The sequence below is a fragment of the Sorghum bicolor genome, chromosome 1 (assembly GCF_000003195.3).
Source record: "Sorghum bicolor cultivar BTx623 chromosome 1, Sorghum_bicolor_NCBIv3, whole genome shotgun sequence".
Classification (NCBI taxonomy): domain Eukaryota; kingdom Viridiplantae; phylum Streptophyta; class Magnoliopsida; order Poales; family Poaceae; genus Sorghum; species Sorghum bicolor.
The window spans coordinates 717860-739204 of NC_012870.2; the positions used below are offsets into that span (position 1 = coordinate 717860).

The 21345-nt window shown below is 45.9% G+C and overlaps 6 protein-coding genes across 6 annotated transcripts; 3 read left to right on the plus strand and 3 right to left on the minus strand.

Annotated features, from left to right (window-relative positions):
• Positions 392–4423, minus strand: LOC8060849 (heat stress transcription factor A-1). The gene is made up of 2 exons (XM_002466031.2): positions 3869–4423; positions 392–2056 (listed from the first exon to the last, which is right to left on the minus strand). Exons 1-2 carry the CDS (start codon positions 4187–4189, stop codon positions 794–796), a joined length of 1584 nt encoding a protein of 527 aa, XP_002466076.1. The 5' UTR covers positions 4190–4423; the 3' UTR covers positions 392–793.
• LOC8061391 (protein NUCLEAR FUSION DEFECTIVE 2) lies at positions 5925–6980 on the plus strand. Its single transcript, XM_002463448.2, has one exon. The coding sequence runs from the start codon at positions 6119–6121 to the stop codon at positions 6668–6670; it is 552 nt and encodes a 183-aa protein (XP_002463493.2). The 5' UTR covers positions 5925–6118; the 3' UTR covers positions 6671–6980.
• Positions 7551–10409, minus strand: LOC8060850 (RNA-binding protein 34). The gene is made up of 6 exons (XM_002466032.2): positions 9828–10409; positions 9676–9734; positions 9382–9451; positions 9142–9264; positions 8902–9030; positions 7551–8295 (listed from the first exon to the last, which is right to left on the minus strand). The coding sequence occupies exons 1-6, from the start codon at positions 10329–10331 to the stop codon at positions 7858–7860; spliced, it is 1323 nt and encodes a 440-aa protein (XP_002466077.1). The 5' UTR covers positions 10332–10409; the 3' UTR covers positions 7551–7857.
• On the plus strand, positions 10531–13841 carry LOC8061392 (exosome complex exonuclease RRP46 homolog). The gene is made up of 7 exons (XM_002463449.2): positions 10531–10885; positions 11037–11137; positions 11674–11694; positions 12064–12136; positions 12213–12280; positions 13063–13192; positions 13307–13841. Exons 1-7 carry the CDS (start codon positions 10663–10665, stop codon positions 13408–13410), a joined length of 720 nt encoding a protein of 239 aa, XP_002463494.1. The 5' UTR covers positions 10531–10662; the 3' UTR covers positions 13411–13841.
• LOC8060851 (probable ADP-ribosylation factor GTPase-activating protein AGD8) lies at positions 14859–18654 on the plus strand. The gene is made up of 7 exons (XM_002463450.2): positions 14859–15173; positions 15262–15380; positions 16228–16684; positions 16795–17061; positions 17634–17756; positions 17922–18026; positions 18243–18654. Exons 1-7 carry the CDS (start codon positions 15099–15101, stop codon positions 18345–18347), a joined length of 1251 nt encoding a protein of 416 aa, XP_002463495.1. The 5' UTR covers positions 14859–15098; the 3' UTR covers positions 18348–18654.
• Positions 20159–21084, minus strand: LOC8060852 (putative gamma-glutamylcyclotransferase At3g02910). Its single transcript, XM_002466033.2, has one exon. It carries the CDS (start codon positions 21036–21038, stop codon positions 20343–20345), a length of 696 nt encoding a protein of 231 aa, XP_002466078.2. The 5' UTR covers positions 21039–21084; the 3' UTR covers positions 20159–20342.

Here is a 21345-nt window from a genome sequence, read left to right on the forward strand (position 1 = left end):
ACATAATGTGAGGTTACTCTACTTGGAAAACTGATCGTGAGAGAGCACATGCATGTATATAGGGTGGACAGCTCTCATCGACGAGATTTATTGGATCAGAATGATGACGCTAAATAAAAACCTGCCGTACTCGTATTTTGTGTTCGCCGCAACCACAAAGGATCTACGTAAAAGAAAAGATAAGAACCATACTTCAAAACATACAGAAAGAGGATGCAATGTTTAGTTTTCAAAGTCTTCCTATTTAAGCGAGTCTAAATAAATTCAAATCAGTTTAACGAACGCAGCTACGAAAATGTACACCCCACCTCCGGAGACTGATGAGAGCTAATACTTACTGTAACATACAGTACTGAGTTTCGTCTAAAGTCGAACCAGTTTAACCAAGTTACGATAATGGGCACCTCACTTTCAGCAACAGTGATTGGAAAACGACCAATCTGTCACAAGTCAGCATTAGCCTCCGGACAGTAATACAGTACAGTGCTAGTATTGCCCCCTTCCCTACGTTAGTTGCCAAGTGCAGCAGAAATAACAACAGCAACTACAGTACAAGTAATCATACAGATTTAACAAGTAACCCTCGTGTTCTCAAGCCTGCCAACACTAGATACAAGCAGGTGAATTCCTGGCTGTGGCGTGTGTACCAAGATCATTCATGGCTGGAAGATTGAATCCCCCCACATATAGGTTGGGTTGTTGATATACCGGGCATATCATTTTGGCGAAAAGGAAAATAACAAAATGGCAGGCGACACTTATTACCAGAATCCCAGTCTACCATATTAAGATATTACAGCCCATTCCCTGAGTCCCGGTGATTTGTTGATGATAGAAGGCCCATCTGTTCTGTAAGATTGGAGATGTTCCCCACTTTGCTCCACCCATTCTCCTGTGGTGAACCCCTTGCATCTAGTCCGCCTGAATCAACTTCATCATTATCGGCGGATAGAGGGCTGCCTACCAGGAACTGCTCCCAGAAGGAGTCGATGATGCCTGGAAGGCTCTGAGTCTCGTCATTGTTGTACATGGTCTCATCAGTCTCGATGGGGACACTGTCATCACCTTCTGGCAGGGGAAACTCAGGACCAGGCATCTCAAAGGCCCCTCCAGGAATATTGACAGAGTCTTCGTTTACCAAGTCCGCCAGATCTGAGAATTCCGGAATGCTGATGTCACTTGAGCCTGCTGTTATAGGGTTTGAAACAGGAGGCACAGCACTCATGTTGGGCACTTGGTTAGACAACTTGTTGTCCAGCACAACTGGGCACTGGATTTCAGGAGCCACTGAAGGAGAACAGATAGCTGACAGTCCAGAGCTTGCGCTGACATAGGGCAAGCCCGAGTTAGCTGGAACCTCTGCAAGGGTGACCCCAGAATTTCTTGTTGACGAAGAGCTCTCAAAAGCTTGAGCAGCTGGCATATAATTCTCCAGCAGAAAATTATTATTATCTGAATTGCCCATAGATTCAAACCTATGCGAAGAATCTAGCTTTAGGATCTTCCTTAGCATTGCTTTGGCTGCTTCGTTGATCAAAGGTTGATACTTGATAATTTGACCGTCTAACGAAGCAGCAGCACTTTCAGAGTCTAGGCCACCATCTTGCTTGGGTAGCCGCCTTTTCTTGTTCGCAGCTACTATTCTTCTTCTACTATTCTCGTTTTGCTGTACAAACTGTGCTAGGAAACCAGGACTTTGCATTGCCTTAGCCAGGAAAGACATCATCTGTTGCTGCCGTGACTCCATCCCTTGAAGACGCTTGCCCAAAGTCTGAAGCTGATGGTCAGTTGTTTGCTGTTGCTGTCTCAGCCTGACAAGCTCTTGCATAAGAACATTCTTATCCCTTTTCAGCCGTTCTATCTCTTCCTCCAACCCAAACTTGCCCACCTCTACACAGGAAGGCACAGGAGCATTCTGCAACTGAGGTTGCTGTGGTTGGCTGTTCCCCTGCAAGGATGGTTTCCTTCTGTTGATAGTCTTCAGCAGATGTTTTTGTCCTCTAAGAAAACCCTCATTTGCAAATTCCCATCTGTCTGGATCAACCTTTCTAAACCCCTGGTAAAAAAAGGCACTGATGAGATCGTTAGGGTGCAATATAATTGTTAGCAGAGAAAATTGTATCTCCCGATTGTCAGCAGAGTGCAAATCAAATTAAGGTGCATGTGATTAAATCCACATGAGTTCATCATTAAGGTGCATGTGATTAAATCCAGTAAACAAACATGTGAAAGGTACAGACACATTATTATAAAGACGTCTAAATCACACAAATAGTTCTTCAGTGGATGAAACACAAATGTCAAGTCGAAACAACTTGTCCTGAAGCAATTACTAACTCAACTCGGAAAGTAAGTTAAAAGAAATAAAGAGCAAACTGAAAGAACAAATCAGCATATGTTCTTACAGAGCATCTTTCTGACTTTTTACAACTCCAGAGAGTTATGAACTGTTGACAACTTGTTGCAGCAAAATGTCTGATGGTAACATATTACGTCATTTAAATTGTATCTGGACCTGATTAAAACCCCTAAAAAAGTTATGTTATCTAGATCTGATTAAAACCCCTAAAAAAGTTATGTACAAACTAGACGTAAATTCCTAGAGAAAGATTTATCAGAAACCTGACGAGATAATACAGCCTGAATTGGGCAAGAAACACATTTAGCTGACAAAGAACAGTTTTATGGTTTATATGCAAGTAAAAGCTCACAAACTTTGTTCTAAACGTACCTATTATCTACTAAATAAGAGGCACCCAGATTGTTCTATAATTAATTGGAAACCAGAAATAGTTTGAATGTGAGTGCCAGTAAACATGCAAGAGAAACAGTCGTCTGTTTCCAGATCTCTACATATTGGCATCTCAGAACAGCACATGGTTTGATTGAATTGATTCTGAAGTATAACTGATATACATGATAATATTCTAGCATAGAAATATTGATTTATGGTTAGGGGCCATGGTTTGAGGTGAAGCCTTGAATGATAACAAAATGAATACCTAAAAGGGATCATACGCTGAACTGAATTGAAGGGATCATACCTAAGAAATACATGTTGCGCAGAAAATGGAAAGGGAACATACAGATCTAGTCAATAGCATGTGTGCTAAGTGATGAGTCTAGTCACATAGGTAAAGAAGGAAAACAAACGGAAGCATCCAACAGGCACAATATTTTAAGAAAGGTATTACCAGGCCAAAAATTTTGATGCCACCAACTCAACCAACAATTATTTGACTTTTAATCGGATGGTGCTCAATTTGACAAATGACAAAGTTCAAGAGCCTGCTGAACAAATGACACAACAAAGTGTCATGAGAATCATGTAATTCAGCATGTGAAGAAGATTTTCCCTCCAGTAAAAAAGAAAAGAAACAGCGGTTGTAGGTTGTAGTTGTAGATAAGCAGGCATATGAAAGCAAGTACATTCTCTGCTGTTCTGCTCACGTTTGCCTCGAAGGCAGCAACAAACTATCAATATTCATAGCAAAGAAACAGTCATGGCGATCCAGCCATAGAGGCAGGGAGTTTTGGGGAATTTTGTCAGAACACTACTACGTCAGAACGGCAAAGGTTAGATTTACTAGACAAAATCCGGCCATGAAGTAAAAGCTACCACTACTAGCAGTACGTAGAAGCTACCGTTCAGATGATGTAAAGCAAAGTAGAAGTAGACGTCATCCTTCCCAGTTCAGAGTTGACACCGTCTATCCTTCCACTCTTACTGATTCATTTTGGCGTGAGCACCTTCCGGGTTGCGACATCCCATTTGTGTGAGCAGCGAGCACCAAAACAAATCCCAAAGGACGAACAAACAACAGACAGCGCAGGCAAGCGTCAGCAGCGGCGCGGGCTAATGACTTACGTAGGTGTTGAGCTGCCTGACGAATGATGAGAAGTTGCTGTGCTTGAAGTACTTGGGCAGGAGGTCCCTGGCGAACTCGGGCGTGTTCCAGACGATGAAGCTGTTGTTCCCGGGGCCCCAGGACACGACGTCGTCGGTGGCCGGGTCGTCCACCATCTCGTACGTCTTCATAAGGAACGGTGGCGGCGGCGCGGCGGCCGCCGGCCCGCCGCCGTTTCCCACCACCGCCGCGTGCGCCGGCACCGGAGGCGCCACCGCAGTGGTCACCGTCGACGCGGCCGCCGCGGCGGCGGCGGCGTGGGCCACGACACCGCCCTGCATCTCCCGCGCGATCCGTACGCGCCTCAGGCCGCCATGGGGGGACGGCTAGGGTTCGGAGGACCGGAGGAGAGGGCGGTGGGGATCACTCGCGATTGAAGCTAGCTGGCGGGCTCCGTTGGCGTTGGCCGTCGCGCGCGAGGGTTTTCGGGGCCCGGCGCCGCCGCTGGTGTTTGCGATTGCAGGGGAGGGGGAGGGAGAGAGGAAAGGGGAATTGGAAATTGGAATTGCCGAGGGGAGTGGAGAAGAAGATATGGCGTGGTTGGGCGCCCGCAATTTAAATAATTGTTTATTGGCGGGGGTGTTTGTGTAAAATGGCGCGCGTGGCGGCCTAACCTAAAAGGGGAACCTGACCCACCCGCCGTCGCGGTCTCTTCTCTGCTCACTTCCTCCTCCCCCCCGCTTGAGGGGAATCCAGTCCAGGTGCTAGTATGGCACTGAATGAGTGATCCTGCGTCTAGTATCATTCATGGATATCCTCATACCCATGAGGTCATGTTTAAGGTGCAAATCATATGAATGAATATTTATCTGAGTTTGGATATGTTTGCAAGAGTTATGATCAAGTCTGAATATCTAGTGTCTAATAACGTATATAAATTTGAATTTGAGTAGTCAAAGTCTAACATAAGAGAGTGCAAAATTGTAATCTTACATGCTAGGCTTTAGGTCTTTCTCTCTTTTATAGGCACTCATCCTCGCAGTCCTACTCCTCTCTTGCTGCTCCCGTCGTCGGTGCTCGAGGTGGCAACCATTCCTGCACCTTCATCACCTCTAAAGGTTATCTTTCACAGTCTACATCAAGTGGCACTCTACTATCTTGACCGACACCATCTCCCGCTGCCACTATCATCTTACCTTCCTCTAAGTCCGCTAGAGACAATAATGCATCCTTTCGAGAACCAAGAAACTTAAAGCCTCAACCTTTATCCGTAAAAGCTTAAAAGGGCTAGTACCTTTCTAAATACCAAATAGTAAATAGTTGATCAACTACCATTTTATCTATTGTTATGGCTAACAAACTCATCAAATAGGTTAAAACAACTAACTAAACAGGTGACCATAGAACTAAACTAAAAGACTTACCACCTTGTAGCATACATGGTGTTTAAATGGGCAAAATAACTGTTTGAGCGAATAGTTTAGGACTAAAGAAGGGCACACCGTGCAATGAAAAATTTAGATAGGTAGGAGAAGAGAAGATTTTTGCTCCAATGTGATAATAAATTAACAATTGTCGTTGTTTTTTCCCCCTCTATTTTCTTTTCTTTCATCCCATCAGGGCAACCGGTCAAGGCTATAGGCTATAGCACCTGTGTCATTCTGCTCTATGGAACTTGAAGTGAAGCAACACCGCAAATTAGCTTTTGGATTCGGGTAGTTGGCCTTGTTTAGTTCACTCTAAAATTTTAATTTTTTTCAAGATTTCCCGTCACATCGAATCTTTGGATGCATACATGAAGCATTAAATAGAGATAAAAATAACTAATTACGTAATTTGCTTATAATTTACGAGAAGAATCTTTTGAACCTAGTTAGTCCGTAATTAGACAATAATTATCAAATATAAACAAAAGTGATACAATAGTCTAATCTAAAATTTTTCACCAACTAAACAAGGACTTGATTTGACAACGAGTGTATTTGCACTACTATCTAATGAACTAGCCCTCTATTTCCGGTGGATTGAAATTTTAGTAGTAGTAGTTGTTGGTAGAAAAAGGATTTGCGTGGCCTGTATTTCCAGCGGCCTTCAGAACCGAGAACCCGTTCAGATTCCGCACCCGGCTCACCACTACGGCACCGGAGCCCATAGTGAGAGAGAGAGAGAGAGAGAGAGAGAGAGAGCCCACCACCACCATCGCGTGCCCAGCCGCCGCCACTTTCCCCACTTCCCGGCGCCTCCACCAACGCCGCGCGCAGCAAGCAGCCATGGCGACTCCAACGCCACCACCGATCCTCCCCCGCCTCCTCCTTCTCGTCCTCCTCGTCACCCTCCACCCACGCGCCACGGCCTCCGCGCCGCTCTCCGCCTCCCCGTTCGACGCGGCGCTGGCCGCGCTCCAGTCGCGGGTGGGCTACGCCTTCCGCGCGCCGTCCCTGCTGCGCCGCGCTATGACGCACGCCTCCTACTCCCGCGAGAACGGCCGCGCGCTCGCCGTCCTAGGCCTGGCCGCCGCGGAGTCCGCCGCGGCGCTCCGCGCCCTGGCCACCGACCTCGACGCCGCGCCCTCCGCCGTGTCGCGCGCCGCCAGCGAGGCCGCGTCCGGCGCCGCGTGCGCCAGGGCCGGAGCGCACCTGGGGATCCAGAACGTCGTGCGCGTCGCCGGCCGGACCAGCGCGTCCGCGCCGACCGTCGTCTGCGGCGCGCTCCGGGCGCTCGTCGGCGCCGTCGCCGTCGACGCCAACAGCACCGATGCCGCAGGGGAGGTGTTCTGGAGGCTGCACGCGCTCACTTCGTCTGCCGCCATCGCCGCGGTGTGATGTGTGACAGTGAGAGGCAGGGCTGTTGACCATCCGACTGAAACTGACCCAGTGCGGTGTGCAGTTCATTTGCTCGTCAGTGTCCTCCTACTGCTACGGTTCTACCGTGTTTATGTTCAGTTTAGTGACGCTACTGCTTCTCAGCTCTCTTCTCTTGTGAATTGTGATGTTCAACTGCTACTTTGTACTACTATCTATGATCCACTCTACCAGTAGACAGTAGTATGCTACATCCATCCAGGAATGTCCATTTGCCTGCAATAAAATGTGATGAATTATGGAGCAATGCATGGTCTCCTTCCTAGACAGACATTCTTATTGCCCCAAATATGCTGTGCAAATGTATACACAGGTGAGGAAAGTGCATTTAAGTGTCCAACTCATGGACTGAATTGTTGAATCCTCACACAAAATATGTGCAATTAGCACCAACACAATGTCCAGTCATTGAGCAAGATCACATGTTCTGTTCTTTGTTGACAGTGACAAGGAAACTAGTCTGGCACCCATAATATAGGCCTTGTTTAGTTCCGAAAACTTTTTGGTTTTCGGTACTGTAGCACTTTCGTTTTTATTTGATAAACATTGTCCAATCATGAGGCTTAAATATCTCACAATTTACAGGTAAACTGTGCAATTAGTTTTTATTTTCGTCTATATTTAGTGCTCCATGCACGTGCCACAAGATTCAATATGACGAAGAATCTTGAAAGTTTTTGGTTTTTGGGGTGAACTAAACAAGGTCTAAGAACCTTTTGATCTTGAAGTTATTAGCCATTCAGTAGTGTTTTTCTCTTACAATAAATCAACCAACAAGTCATGACTACTAATGATACTCATTTGACATTCTTTTCCTGCAACCTTGGCAAACATAGGATAGTTTGACTTCAAACAAACTTTGTGATGTTGTAAGTAGGATGCAAATGTTTGTGGAGGAAAATAGTACAAAAAACAAAACAAATATCAAATAAGGTTACAAGGTTTATAGTGGCGAGTACCGAGTTACTACATTGAACTCATATCATGCTTACATTTCCAGAATCGCTCCTGTATTGCCCTAACCTCACTTAAGGCCGCACATTGCCTCTATGCAAGATCATCTGACCAGGTGACAAGCTTGTCAAAAATTCGATTCAGTGAAACTCCTGCTACAATGTGGCAAGGGCAAACAACAACACAATAAATAACTACTTCCTTGGTTTCTTGCTCCTGTGTGTATTCTCAAGAGTTGAGGCATCCACCTTGCGTTTCTTGGCTAGCTGCTTTGCTTTTCTTGCAGCCACAGCGGGTCGCTTATCTTTGCGAGCACTCGCTCCAGTTTCATTAGTTTTGCTCTGCTTCCCTTTGCTGCTGGGTTGCTGGTTCACTTTCACCTTCTTCACAACACCAGATTTGCTCGATCTCAGGCCTTGATATGACAAAGCTGATGCCTTCCGTTTGGCTTTCTCACTGCCTTCATTAGATTTGCTGCCTGGTGTCGAAATCTCCTTATGTTTTGGCACACGACTCCTTTTCTGGACTTCCGTTTTCTTTGGTGTTGCGTCCACCGGTTTTGCATGGGTGAGCCTCAACAGACGATCTCTTATCTTCATATCCTGTTTTCTTGCAATAGAATTAGCAGCTTCCTGCACAGCATATATCAGAATGTCAAAGGCTCTTGCAACCGACCATATTTGCATATAATCTATTACAAAGTTATTCAAAACTTACTTCTTATCGAGACGGTTAGGGAGTTATTTAGGTGAGAGAATAAATGTTGTGTATTGTGTTAATAAAAAATGAAGCCAGTTTTCTAGTAGCTACAGTAAGAGAAGGAATTATTTAACAAGTGAACTGTCCCAAGTGAAGACAAACCATGCCCATTGTTGGGGGCTGCAGCATGGATGATACAGTAAAAGGTTTGTTTGTATAGAAGCCAGAATTGAGTAAAAAAATGGTGGTTTTGGAATTTATGATCCATGTTAATAATTGATATTTAGTACTGATATCTAGTTCAGAAAGGAAGCCTTGCTATTTTAGTTTCCTTTGCAAATACCACCAGTATAAAATTTCAAGAAGCCCATCAGGGGATGGCATTATTACTAACACTACAACTTCACAGAAATGATTTGCAAGATTGCATAGCATACAAAGAAATACACCAATCGACAGTTCATGTTCATTGCATAGACTAGTTGGCTAATCAAATGGGCCACAGTAATCCAAACAAAAGAGTGAGATATGAAGTTTACCCTTGTTTTGAATAAAACATATGCGATACCCTTCCCTAGGCTTGAACTTGGATCTCTGATAACACGTATAGCCTCGACATCACCTTCTGATCCACTGGAACCGCAGAACACCTGGTAGACCTCTTCATCCTAATATGTCACAAAGTAAGTCTAGGTTAATGTAGGCAAAAACGAACACTGCTTTAATTATTTTATAGAAAACTAAAGAAAGCAAAGTATAAGAACAAACAAATTGCTCACCTTTACATCAAATGGAAGGTTTCCAACAAACACGGTCCTCTTTCTGTCATAAAGAGGCCCTTCTCCTCGAAGTTTCTTACGAGGGGGGCATGCCATATCAACACGAATGTGATTGCCACCGAACTAAAAGGTTACAAGATTCAGAAAGAACAAAAAGATATATCAATCACCACACATAAATTTGTAAACTGTCAGTTAATAAACTAAACATGTTTTGAGCTGTATAACAGCCAACCTTACCAGTGCCATATTATGAGACAAAGCAGTGCGTGCAGACTGCTCATCTTTGAAGACAATGTAGGCATGCACACTGCAAAGTGCAAAGAATACAAGCAAATATGAATATGAAGAACAACTAAGCACCAATCACGCAGTAATTTGGGCATATTTTTTAACCCAAAAAGCTGTAAAATGTAATGTGTTTTAAACCACTGTTTCACTGCATATACTAGGCTAAATATAGACTTGGGCAATGCAAGTACAGAACTAACTAGATGAAGAAGAACAATGATTCAAGGGGAAAGGAGCACTCACTTGTCAACCAATTCATTGACCTTCCCCTGTAAAACGGCCCCTTTCCTCGAAAGCTTGGTCTGCAGGAAGGAAACACGACACGGAATGAATGAGAAACCTTCCCACCCCAACCGAAACAAAGGAGAAGGCAATGGCAATGGCACTGTACTGACGTCGACCAGCGGCACGGAGCGGATCCTGACTGACTCGATCTCGCCGAACGCCGCGAACTCCTTGGTGAGCACCTTGCGCTTGGTCCGCAGCGGCAGGTTCCCCACGAACACGGTCCTGAGCAGCTTGCTCTCGTCGTCGAACTCCTCTTCCTCCTCCCCGGCCCCTGCCCCGGCCGCGGCGTCATCGGGGGCCTTCCTCTTCTCCCCCACTCTCGGCGGCTTCTCCGCGCCCGCGCCTCGCCGCCGCTCGCGGCCGGCCTCGAGCTCGTCCCGCTTCCGCTTGGGCCGCGGGCCTTCCTCCTTGCTCTTCTTCTTCTTTGACGAAGGCTCGGCAGCCTCGGCGACAGGGCTGGGCTGCTTGTGGAGGGGCGTCGCGGCGGGGGCCTCCTCCGTAGAGGCCTTCCGGCGGAACGGGTTGTCCGCGGAGAAGAGGGAGCGGATGGCCGCGGCCGGGGAGTCGCCGCTCGCCGCCTCGGCGGCAGGGTCCCTGTGCTTCTTCGCCATCGGCGGCGGCGGCGGGTCTCCCGATTCGGTTGCGGGTTGCGGCGGTGTCTCGTGAAGAAGAGGGCAAAAGGGGGAAAGGACTTGTCCTCCTCGCTGGGCGGCTCGGAATAGACGTGAGGTTGGGAAAGCCTCAGGAATTCCCACCCGTCCGATGGAGCACCAACGGCTAGGATTAGTCCGTGCTCTGTACAACGGTCACCGAGGCTAGGCTAGGCTACCCTTCCTGAGGGGAGGAGGAGGTTGGAGGGGTTAGGGTTCTAGCGCTCTCTGCTTTCTCCCTGCGCCGCCGCCACCGCCGCCGTGGACGACCGGAACGGAGTGGGAGGAGAGGATGGAAGGAGGTAGCCGCGCGGACGGGCGGAACCCGAACCAGCTCCGGCCGTTCTCCTGCACCGGGAACCCGCTGCACCGCGCCCACGGCTCCGCGCGGTGGGCGCAGGGCGACACCGTCGTTCTGGCCGCCGTGTACGGGCCCAAGCCGGGGACCAGGAAGGGGGAGAACCCTGAGAAGGCCTCCATCGAGGTCGTGTGGAAGCCCAAGACCGGCCAGATCGGTACGGTACCCCGCTCTTCCTCTCGAGTTCACTTCGCCCCGCGGTTGCGCGTGCATTGGCGGCGATCAAGAGGGTGTTTAGTTCGTGCTTGCAATGTCGCTTGTCCCCCGAGTAACCGCGTGGTCATTGAAATGGTGAGTTGTTTTTGCAGGAAGGCAAGAGAGGGAGTATGAGATGACACTCAAGAGGACGTTGCAGAGCATCTGCTTGCTCACAGTTCATCCTAACACCACCACCTCTGTCGTGCTTCAGGTAATATCGCCCTGCTGGCAGCTGCCATACTATTAATTTCCTTCTATTGTTCTGTATACAGTCCCACCATTGCTACTAGGTTGTGTTCGCTACAATGCAGCTAGGTGCATTTTATATGTTAAATAGTATGTAATACTACTTTTAGCAAGCTGGTGGAAAATCAGTAAACGTTTTTTTAGTATTATTAGAGTTAATTATATCAATCACACTGTCTCGCAATTTTGTTTTTGTATCAATCACACTGGAAATGCCATAAACGAAGTAAAATGCACCTCTCAGTTCCCTTATTTAAACCTTAATAACTAGCTTTCCTAGTGCATCCCCAGGGTGCAGACTTGATGTGCTTATGTGAACTAATGATCAACTTATAGTGCTGAGGGAAGGTACAAATAGTTACTAGGATGTCCACTTCCAAAAAATTTCTAGCTAATCGTCTCTTCAAAGCACACCCATCGTGCATGCTTTTATGTTGGCTATCTGTGTTCATGCTCATGCCACTAAATGTCACTTATCCATTGTTAATCTTGTTTTTGCAGGTTGTGGGTGATGATGGCTCTGTATCTTTCCACATGATTTAGCAGTAATATAGTTTGTCTGCTTATTGCATTTAGCCTGCATTCAATTTTTAAACCTTCAATTTTTAGGCTACTGACTGTTAGGTCGTTCCATTGATTTTTTTGGATAAATTGCTAGGATCAATTATGTAGTAACTTATAGGTAATAATGCATGACAGCATGAGCAAATGACTCACGTCAACTAGGCGTGGAATTAGAGGGAGTTGAATTTTTGTATGGTACCTATATCCCTTCCTCAAATGATGTTTGTTGCCAAAACATCATGTGCATTCCAAGACCTTTAAACTCTAAATATGAGTAGCTTCTTTATTTCAATCGAAGTTAGTCCTTGTTTCCTTGACAGTGCTTAGCTTCTGCCATGTGCAATTAATGCTTCCTGTGCTGCCCTTGCATTTGCTGGAATTCCTATGAAACATCTTGCTGGTAAGTTGAGTATATTTTTGTGTGTCATCCCTTTAGACTTCGTAGCTAACAAGTCACAAGCTTCTATTTGCTGCAGTTGCAATTTGCTGTGGGGTGATGGACAATGGTGCGGTTATCTTAGATACTAGCACAGCAGAAGAGCAGGTATAAATTGTTCATTTTTTCTAAATCAACTGTAGACAAATCAAAACAGTCCACGGTTCCATTTGTACCATTTCTTGTCCAGGATGCTTTATTTATTGACTTCTGCTTGATCACTGTGCTATTCAAAAACTCCTGAGCACCTGCAGCAATATACTGTTTTCTTTATGATTTGTTGCGTGGAATAAAGTTTTATAAGTCCTAGGGACTAGAATTTTGGTCTCCTCACCATTGGGCTCTTATATATCTGTTACAACCCTATGTCATAGCATGTTTCTTCAGTCCTGTAGGGCCGTACCTCTAGTAGTAGCAACCATAACAAGGTCAGATTTTTAATCACAAGCAGTCGGGGTGCTCTAGAGATAAAATCATGAGACCCAATAAGAGGGAGGCAAAAGGAGGTATTAGCAATGGTAACAATAGTAGCAAAAGGGGATTGATATTCCCTCAGCTCTAGATCGAAGCAAAATTCTTCAGAGATTGTTCTCTTTTTATTAACTACATACACTATAAAAATCGAAAGATATGATGCTCCTGTTTCCTACACAAAATGTGTTTTGGCTGTGCTGCTACTTAAACCTGGTGGTATGCTACTCCTGATTCCTAAACACCAACCATATGTTGTTTTTGTGTTGAATTCTTGTTGAACCATTTGTAAATGCTTGGAGCATGCATGTTTTTTCAGTGCATATACTCTAAAGTAAGAATATGAAACCAAAGTTCTCCTTGAAATAATTTTTTGGTAGCCTATGGAACTGACGATGTACGTGTGCACTATCCTGCAGCAAGCGAAGTCCTTTGCTCACCTGGTGTTTCCAAACTCACGCAAGTCGGTGGATTCGAAGGACCCGATGCAGAAAGACGAGGAGTCTGAGCGAGGATTGATATCTTGCATCACGCACGGAACGATGTCTGGTACGGTTCTACATCCCATGTCTTCCTTGTCGGCACCATTGAAGATGCATGATCTGCCACACTCACAATCACTGCTCTGTCTCTGTCGCGCTCTTGTTGTGTGATGATGATCAGAGGACAACTACTTCAACTGCATAGAGAGGGGCATCGCGGCGTCCTCGAAGATCTCAGATTTCATGAGGAAGACATTGCAGAAGGAGGCGTCCGGGGATGCCTGACCTGAGTAGCAGCAATGTATTAGCAGGACTGGGAAGGCCCTTGATGGCAATGACAACGGCATGTAGGCAGCAGCTGGGTCTCCAAATTTGATGGCAATGGCTCGTGTTGGAATGGAGGCAGGCAATCGTGTTAGTAGGAGATGCTGGGTTGGGGGAATTCGTGGGTGTTGGATTCATTCGTTGTCCGGTGTCTCTGTGGAACGATTAGCAAGGTTGTGGTGGAGGCCGGTTGGTCGGCGTGTGATGTCATGTCTCAGTCTCACTAGCTAGCTGGATGGCTTGATGGAGTTTTTGGGGATCTGGAACAGCTAACGAGGTTGCATTGGTACCATTATTTGGGCTGAATATGTGCATGATACCAAGTGTTCTTTTTTTGAAGTCATATATAATATGATGCACGGCAAGCGTGTTGGCTGAAAAATTTACTAGAACGCTGTTGAAACAATATCCATACTATATACTTGTGTCGGTGAGCTGCAATTTGAGGTGTGATATGAAATGTTTGGTGGTGCTGGTGCGTGGCGTTTGTTTGTTAGCGGTGGTTTTGGTTTACGCCGCACAGCACAGCCAGCCATGTTCCACCGAGGCGAGCTGTGCAGCCTGCAGACGCGCGTGTCCTAGTGCCACTGGTACATCAGTTTGGTAGAGTTGTGTAGGTGAAGGGACGCAACACGGCGGTTGAGATGACTCCCTCCCAGGGCTGGCACGGGTATTTACCGACATTTGAAACCTTAACTGAGCTGATATCCATTTGAAACCTTAACTGAGCTGATATCTTTGAAAAAACACCGTAGCTCTCCATCTATCTCTGTTTGTATCCCATCTATTTACACCCTAGTAAGTACTCCCTCCGTTTCAAATTATAAGTCATTTCAAAAATCTTAGAGAGTCAAAGCATTTTTAGGTTTGACAAAAAAATGTGGAGAGAAATATAAAGATTTATGTCATAAAATAGGTACACTATGAAAATATAACTAACAAAGAATCTAATGATGATACTTGGTTGGTACAAAAAATGTTATTATTTTGCTATATAAATTTGGTCAAACTTGAAAAACTTTGACTGACTTATAATTTGGGACGGATGGAGTACTACATATGAACATTGAACATGATTTCCACCTTCGATAAGTCAAACAATTTAAACTTTAACTAAATTTATAAAAGAAAAGTAATAGCATTCTATATGCAAAATAAAATATTATTAGATTCGTTATAAAATATATTTTTATAATAAATTTATTTAAAGATATAATGAATAATAGTATTTACTATAAATTTAGTCAAATTTAAACTATATTAATGTATAGATTCTGTTTTTTTTTTAACAGAACGGAGGGAGTAACAAGCATCCAGCAGTTGTTGGAAATTGACTGAAGCTTCCTAGTAAACGTCTTTGAGCCTTGACCGAGGAAGTGTACGCGATAGACGGAGAGAAGCATCAAAGCAGTCTAGGAAGCGACAGCCGAGAACGCGGCCTGCCTGCCTGCCTGCCTGCCTGCTATATACTCCGCCTCCGCCTCCGCTCTCGCCTCCGGTGGTTGGTTGGTTCCTCCACACCTACCATAGCCCGACTTCCCGCTCTCCCTGTCAGCTCACCGCCCGCCCCAGATCTCCTCTCCGCCCAAACAGAACCAAGCTTCGCAGCGCAGCGGATCCGCCCCGCGCTTTGCCGCCGGCAACCAGCCATGGCGACGGCCTTCGATGCCTTCACCGACAAGAACGCCGTCTTCCGCCGCCTCAAGGCCAAGCCCGAGAACAAGGTGCGTGCGTATTGCCCTGCCCTGGATCTAGGGCCGCCTCCTGCTCCGAGATCACATCTCACCATGTCAACCCCCCCCCCTCGTACAGATGTGCTTCGACTGCAACGCTAAGAACCCCACCTGGGCCTCCGTCACCTACGGCATCTTCCTCTGCCTCGACTGCTCCGCCGTCCACCGGAGCCTCGGGGTCCACATCACCTTCGTCAGGTACGTACCACTACTCCTCCCTCCCCACTCGCAGATCTCGTTGCTTCCGCTCCAGATCTCGCGCCGCGCTTGCCCATGAATCAATCATGACGCGGCGCCAGGATTGAATTTACAGCCGACTAGTAGTATGCTTGATGCCAGTGTAACTTTTTCTTTCATCAACAACCTAATAACCACCACCACCGTAGCCTAGCCTGTGCCTAGATCTGAGAGCCCGGATTTCGGAATAGGGGATACCCTACGCGGATAGGGTTGCAATGCAGATCATGCTCCTTACCTTAGCCTGTTTTGATTAAGGCAGGCAGCATCCCTGCTCCTTGTGATCCTCATGAAATGCCTGGTTAGTTTAGAGCTCCTGTACCACGTTCCGCTGCCTGCCGACACAATGAGGGCGGGCCTTGCAACTCAACCTCTCTGCCCTGTACCTACGAAACTAATAATAGCAATGGCACATATACCACGTGCTATTTACGTAGCCCCTTGGAACTCGGCCTCCCACATCTAACCTTGGACTCTAGGAGCAAACTAAAAGTGCTGCATGAATGAACCCCCATGCTATTTCTGCACCAACGTGATAGACACATTACATGATAACCCCCAGGGCCCCACTACATGATGATCACAGTTGCTGCTCATGCATCTCTCTCTCTCTCTCTGTCACTCACTCTCTTTTTAAATTTATGTGCTCTGACTGCCAACTAGTGTGGTCTTCCATTCCCTTCTTTTTTGCTGCATTTATTTTTTGCAACATCTTCTTTCTAGCACAAAATTTACCTACTCCGCAGCATTGTCTTGACCAGTGATGCCGTGCCAATTTCATATAAAACCTTATCGGTGTATTCCGCAGGTCAACGAACCTTGACTCATGGACTCCTGACCAGCTGAAGATGATGGCTTTCGGAGGCAACAACCGGGCACATGCTTTCTTCAAGCAGCATGGATGGACCGATGGTGGAAAGGTTGAGGCAAAGTACACATCGAGAGCTGCTGAACTGTACAGGCAGATGCTTAACAAGGAGGTCGCTAAGAGTGCCATGACTGATAATGCCCTGCCATCCTCACCTGTCACATCTGAGGCTTCCAAGCCATCCGATGATTTCCCTGAATTCAAGCTCCCAGATGTGCCAGCACCACTGGCAGAGAATCTGAATGGGAAGCATGAGCCCAAGTCCCCCAAAGCCGCTCCCCGTTCACCAAAAGCTGCTACTCATCCCACCTTTGCCACTTCTGTAAAGAAGCCCATTGGTGCAAAGAAGGTTGGAGCCAAGACTGGAGGGCTTGGTGTTCGAAAGCTTACTACAAAGGTAATGCTCGCAGATCAAAGGAGCTAATATGTGCTTCCCAGGTTGTCACAGAATTACACGATTTTCAATTTGAAGTAACCCCTGCCTTTTTTTTTCAATTTGTACTGCAGCCAAATGAAAGCCTGTATGAGCAGAAACCAGAAGAGCCAAAACCTGCTGTACCTGCCTTGGCTGCTTCAACTACAGCAAAAGGTGGTCCATCCTTACATTCACGTTTTGAATACGTGGAGAATGTGCCATCAGCTGATTTGAGAACTGGCGGATCTGGATCTCGTGTGACTGGCCATGTAGCCCCACCAAAATCATCAGACTTCTTTCAAGAGTATGGGATGGGTAATGGGTTCCAAAAAAAATCTAGCAATGCCTCAAAAACTCAGGTAAAAACTGTGGTGATGGTGGCATGATGATCCAGTTCAAACAATTCATATGCAAGTTTCCCCAGTTAAATCAAACTATTTTGGTATTTAATCTTTTCTAACATAGGAACCTTAGCCTCTATGCAAACATTTGTGACCATTTTTTTCTATGATATGATTATATTGTTTTTCTTATGAATTTTTTTTGTTGACATACACTATTGTGCTTTCTAACGTAGCTTGCTCGAGGTGAAGTTATGATTGTCAATTTGCACCTTGATCCCTAGATAGTTTAATGTCATTGGCCTGTCTACTCACTATTGATATATTGCAAAACATTGGATACACTGTACATGTTTATAATGCTGTGGCCTGAAAAATATCTTTTAAGTTGTCCTCGTCATGTCTAGTTGTTGCTTTTTTAGCATGCAACAAGCAGTGAGTTATGGTATAATTAGTGCTTTTGTAAAATGACATCATTTTTTTTTTAATCTAGTAAGGTAAATATTGCGCAATTTTGCTGAAATAGTTTTCATCAGCCAGATTTCCAGTTACTTTATTTTGTGCTCTGACTCTAGATCTTTTCTTTCCAGATTGAGGAAACTGATGAAGCAAGGAAAAAGTTCTCTAATGCTAAGGCAATTTCGTCATCTCAGTTTTTTGGTACTCAAAACAGAGAAGAGAAAGAAGCTCAACTATCCCTTCAGAAATTTGCGGTGGGTTTACTCTTGCATCACAATGTCATTGATTTTTTTTGGTCTCAATTCAAACTGAATTACTTGAAAAATCTAATGTTCAAATTTTGCAAATAAAAAAGTAGTACTTGGATAATCCATTTTCAGATGTTTGCTTTCTTCTTAAATTTCATCTGTTTTGATCAGGGTTCTTCATCCATTTCAAGCGCTGATCTTTTTGGTCGCAATGATGTGGACAATTCTAACCTCGACCTAAGTGCTGCCGATCTCATCAACAGAATATCTTTCCAGGTAGCCTTTTGTAAAGTGTTGGCACAATTTATTGTTTCTTGGATGTTTGGCTTCTAGCACCTTAGTTTGCATGCGTGTTTCTAAGCCACAATTCCACAACTGAAGTTGACAATTCATGTATTAGTTAGTGAAATTGGGCTAAGGAAACCAATATCTTGCAGAGATGTCATGTCATGTGAAAGTTAACAGTCTAATTTGCTGTCATTGGTTTTGTAGGCTTCACAGGATCTGTCTTCACTCAAGGATATAGCTGGGGAGACTGGAAAGAAGCTGACATCTTTGGCCTCCAATTTCATCAGCGACCTGGACAGAATCCTTTGAGCAGGCGAGGCCAGCAGCATTTTTCCTACCGGCACCAGAATATATCCCTTCTGGTGCATCACCGACAGTTCAAATCAATTCTTGCACAGCTACAGCTAGAGGGTAGTAGAGGATTCTTATTATGCTTTTGTATTGACCATTGTTGTGAGACTCCGTCCACATGAAGATATTTTTATTTGTTAAAACTTCACGATGGTGAAGCATACAATTATATACATTAAGGTTGCTTGTATCTTGGAAGAAAAATTCATACTGTCTGCGTGGTAAATGAAACCGAAGCTTATGTGTTATCTGTGATGATGATGAAGATGCTCTTGTCATGGTTGATATAGAAATTGTAAAGAACTGTGTCTGACGTATGACCGTGATAATTTGATAATGGAATTCTGTTTTGTGGTCGTTTTCGTGCTGGCTTGTCAAAGATTCAGCCAACAGCATGAGAAAGCTGACCAAATGTTGCGGCTGTCTTTGGAATTCCTTGTTTTCTCGTGAGCCAGTGGAGTTTTATTCAAGATTCCGGCCAAATTTCTGCCCAAGTTGCAAGAAGCATGACGTGCCGAAAGAAACTCCAAAACGTTGCCACGTCAGATTCGTCAATATTAAATGTTAGTGCCGTTTACTCTGTTGCTTGCTTTCGTTGGCGATTTCGTATCAGCAAGTATAAATTCGTATTAAGAACTAAATATTGGTTAGAAAACTCCAATGGGCAACAGATTCAATCTCAATGTAGGCTCTCCTTTGAGCAAGGATCTTCCACAAGGCAAATTCTCCTTTTGTTCCTAGTCTAATATATAAATAGGAGGAGAAAAGAAAGTCATTCCCTCTTTTATTGTTAGTTTATTAAAAAGAGTGATGGAAGCATAGGCCTTGATTCGTCCCAATTTAATTTCTAATAAGCTCTAGAGTTGGAGTATCCATTTTAGGTCGTTGTTGTTTGAGCACATGTCAATGTTCGTTGGGTGCTTATGGTTTTCCTTTTTCTTTTTTCTGTGCGAAACATGTGAAGCCTCATGTATGCATTCTATCTCTACGAGCTTTCTTTTTCAGTTAAAAAGAATGGACTTATTATGTTTTCTTGTGTGGGCTATTGGAATCGATTTGACAGTAGTATTATAAGGAGAAAAGAAATAAAAGAAGAGGTTTGGGTGGTCCGTTTGTTTGTCCAGCAGGTTGCAAGGAGCATGGCGCGTGGGCACCATGTCTGTATGTACACTTGTTGATTTTACTGGTGGTGAGACATTTGTGGCGTGAACACCATTGGGCAATGGGCAACGGAAGGAAAAGACAGATTCCTTGTGTTGTTGTAGGCTTGTAGCAGTTTTGAACGACACACGAATCTTTCTTGCATACAGATTAGAGGCGAATTATCATCTTAATTCATTGTATTGATAATATACTAGTACATTTTTATTTAAGTTGCTGCGTAGCGGAAGCATCGCTTTGAAATTAATTTTTTTTAATATAAGCACTGCTAACCCCGCGGCGCTGAATAGGGTTTATAAAACCCTTAAGTATGATTAACACTAGCAATAGTAATTGCTGCATACCCAGGGCCAGAGGCATGTCCAAGTCAGCTACTGCGGACGTCCGGCGCGAAAGATCCAAATCCTATGCGCTTCTGAAAATCAAGGATCGGAGAAGTCGAGAGCCTATTTGCTTGGCTTGGCTGGAGAAGTCGAGAGCCTATGCTGAAAAATCTAGTATTGGCTGATTTTTATATCAGCCATGGAAGAGCGAGCAAAGTGGTTAGGTCGGCAGCCATGGACGGGAGGGAGGGAGGGAGGGAGGTAGGGACACATGTAACACAGACAAAAAAAAAAAAGATCATCACAGTCACAGGTGGGTGGAGCGAGGGAGGCGATCGAGGTGAGGTGAGCTTTGCATACATCAAGATCAAGGGAAGGGAGGGAGATGATCGATAGTAGATCCTGATTGATGTGATCACACATCGATGGATCCATCCAAAACCAAAACACAAATCAATGATCCGCAAGCTTAGGAGGATACGAAGACCCGGATCTGGTCCAGGAACGTCTGCCCTTGGGGCCGGTCCTTGCGCCGGACATACCCCGCCGCCACGCCGTGGGTGTACTCGGGTACGCCCTCCTCCCCGCTCCGCCGCCACAGGTCGCCCGCGTAGCTCCGGTGCGCGAAGTAGGCGATCGCCTCCACCACCCTCGTCCCGCCCTCGCCCTCGCCCTCGACCTCGACCTCGACTTGCACGGGCAGCCGCTCGTAGTGGCCCGTCGCGACGCCTTCCAGCTCGTCCAGCCGCGCCAGCCCGCGTGGCGTCACCGCGTACGCCTCCCCGCGCACGCGGTGCGCGGCGGCGACAGCCGGGACCGGGAGGTTGAGCAGGAACGGCACCCGGTAGGGACCGCACACCAGCGGCAGCCGCGCCGACGTCACCGCGGGACCCACCAGCGTGGCGTCCCCGCTCGCGGACAGCTCCTCCAGGAGGCGGTGGTTGGAGAAGCCGCGCTTCAGCGTCCCGTACGTGAACACCAGGGGAGCGGGGTCGCCGGCCGCGCCCATAGATGATTGCCTGCGGCCGGTGGCGGTGCGGATCGATCTGATGAATATCTGATCTGATGACGACGATGAACCACGAGGAGGAGGAGGTGGTTGGTGGTGCGTGTGCCGCCAATCCAACTGGCTCTGGCCTGGCCCATCCCATTTATAGCAGACCATTTTGAGGCGGGCTCGGTGGACCCACGCACGCAACGGATGGCCTGCCTGCCTGCCATCGGCGACCATCATCATCCTTTCTTTCTTTTGATATATGATGATGACGACAGACAAAATAATCTATCATCATCATAAATAAAATAATAAATAAAGGGCAGGCAGGAAGTCGCGGTGGCCGCAATCGATTCGTAACCAACAGAATCCAAAGGGAGGCGACGCCTTTGCTGCCATCTCATGTGCCGCCAAAAAAACAGAACTAACTTGATGATAAGTTTAAGAGAATAGGATCTTAGTGATCGATCGAGCTACA

Coding starts and splice junctions, on each gene's coding strand:
- LOC8061392 (XM_002463449.2), top strand. CDS start 10,663: ATGGAAGGAGGTAGCCGCGCGGACGGGCGGAACCCGAACCAGCTCCGG. Junction 11,138..11,673: donor CCACCTCTGTCGTGCTTCAG/GTAATATCGCCC, acceptor TTGTTTTTGCAG/GTTGTGGGTGATGATGGCTC. Junction 12,137..12,212: donor TCCTATGAAACATCTTGCTG/GTAAGTTGAGTA, acceptor TATTTGCTGCAG/TTGCAATTTGCTGTGGGGTG.
- LOC8060850 (XM_002466032.2), bottom strand. CDS start 10,331: ATGGCGAAGAAGCACAGGGACCCTGCCGCCGAGGCGGCGAGCGGCGAC. Junction 9,265..9,381: donor TGTCTCATAATATGGCACTG/GTAAGGTTGGCT, acceptor GTAACCTTTTAG/TTCGGTGGCAATCACATTCG. Junction 9,031..9,141: donor ACCTTCCATTTGATGTAAAG/GTGAGCAATTTG, acceptor GTGACATATTAG/GATGAAGAGGTCTACCAGGT.
- LOC8060852 (XM_002466033.2), bottom strand. CDS start 21,038: ATGGTCTGCTATAAATGGGATGGGCCAGGCCAGAGCCAGTTGGATTGG.
- LOC8060849 (XM_002466031.2), bottom strand. CDS start 4,189: ATGCAGGGCGGTGTCGTGGCCCACGCCGCCGCCGCCGCGGCGGCCGCG. Junction 2,057..3,868: donor TCAGGCAGCTCAACACCTAC/GTAAGTCATTAG, acceptor TTTTTTTACCAG/GGGTTTAGAAAGGTTGATCC.
- LOC8060851 (XM_002463450.2), top strand. CDS start 15,099: ATGGCGACGGCCTTCGATGCCTTCACCGACAAGAACGCCGTCTTCCGC. Junction 15,381..16,227: donor GTCCACATCACCTTCGTCAG/GTACGTACCACT, acceptor TGTATTCCGCAG/GTCAACGAACCTTGACTCAT. Junction 18,027..18,242: donor TCAACAGAATATCTTTCCAG/GTAGCCTTTTGT, acceptor TTGGTTTTGTAG/GCTTCACAGGATCTGTCTTC.
- LOC8061391 (XM_002463448.2), top strand. CDS start 6,119: ATGGCGACTCCAACGCCACCACCGATCCTCCCCCGCCTCCTCCTTCTC.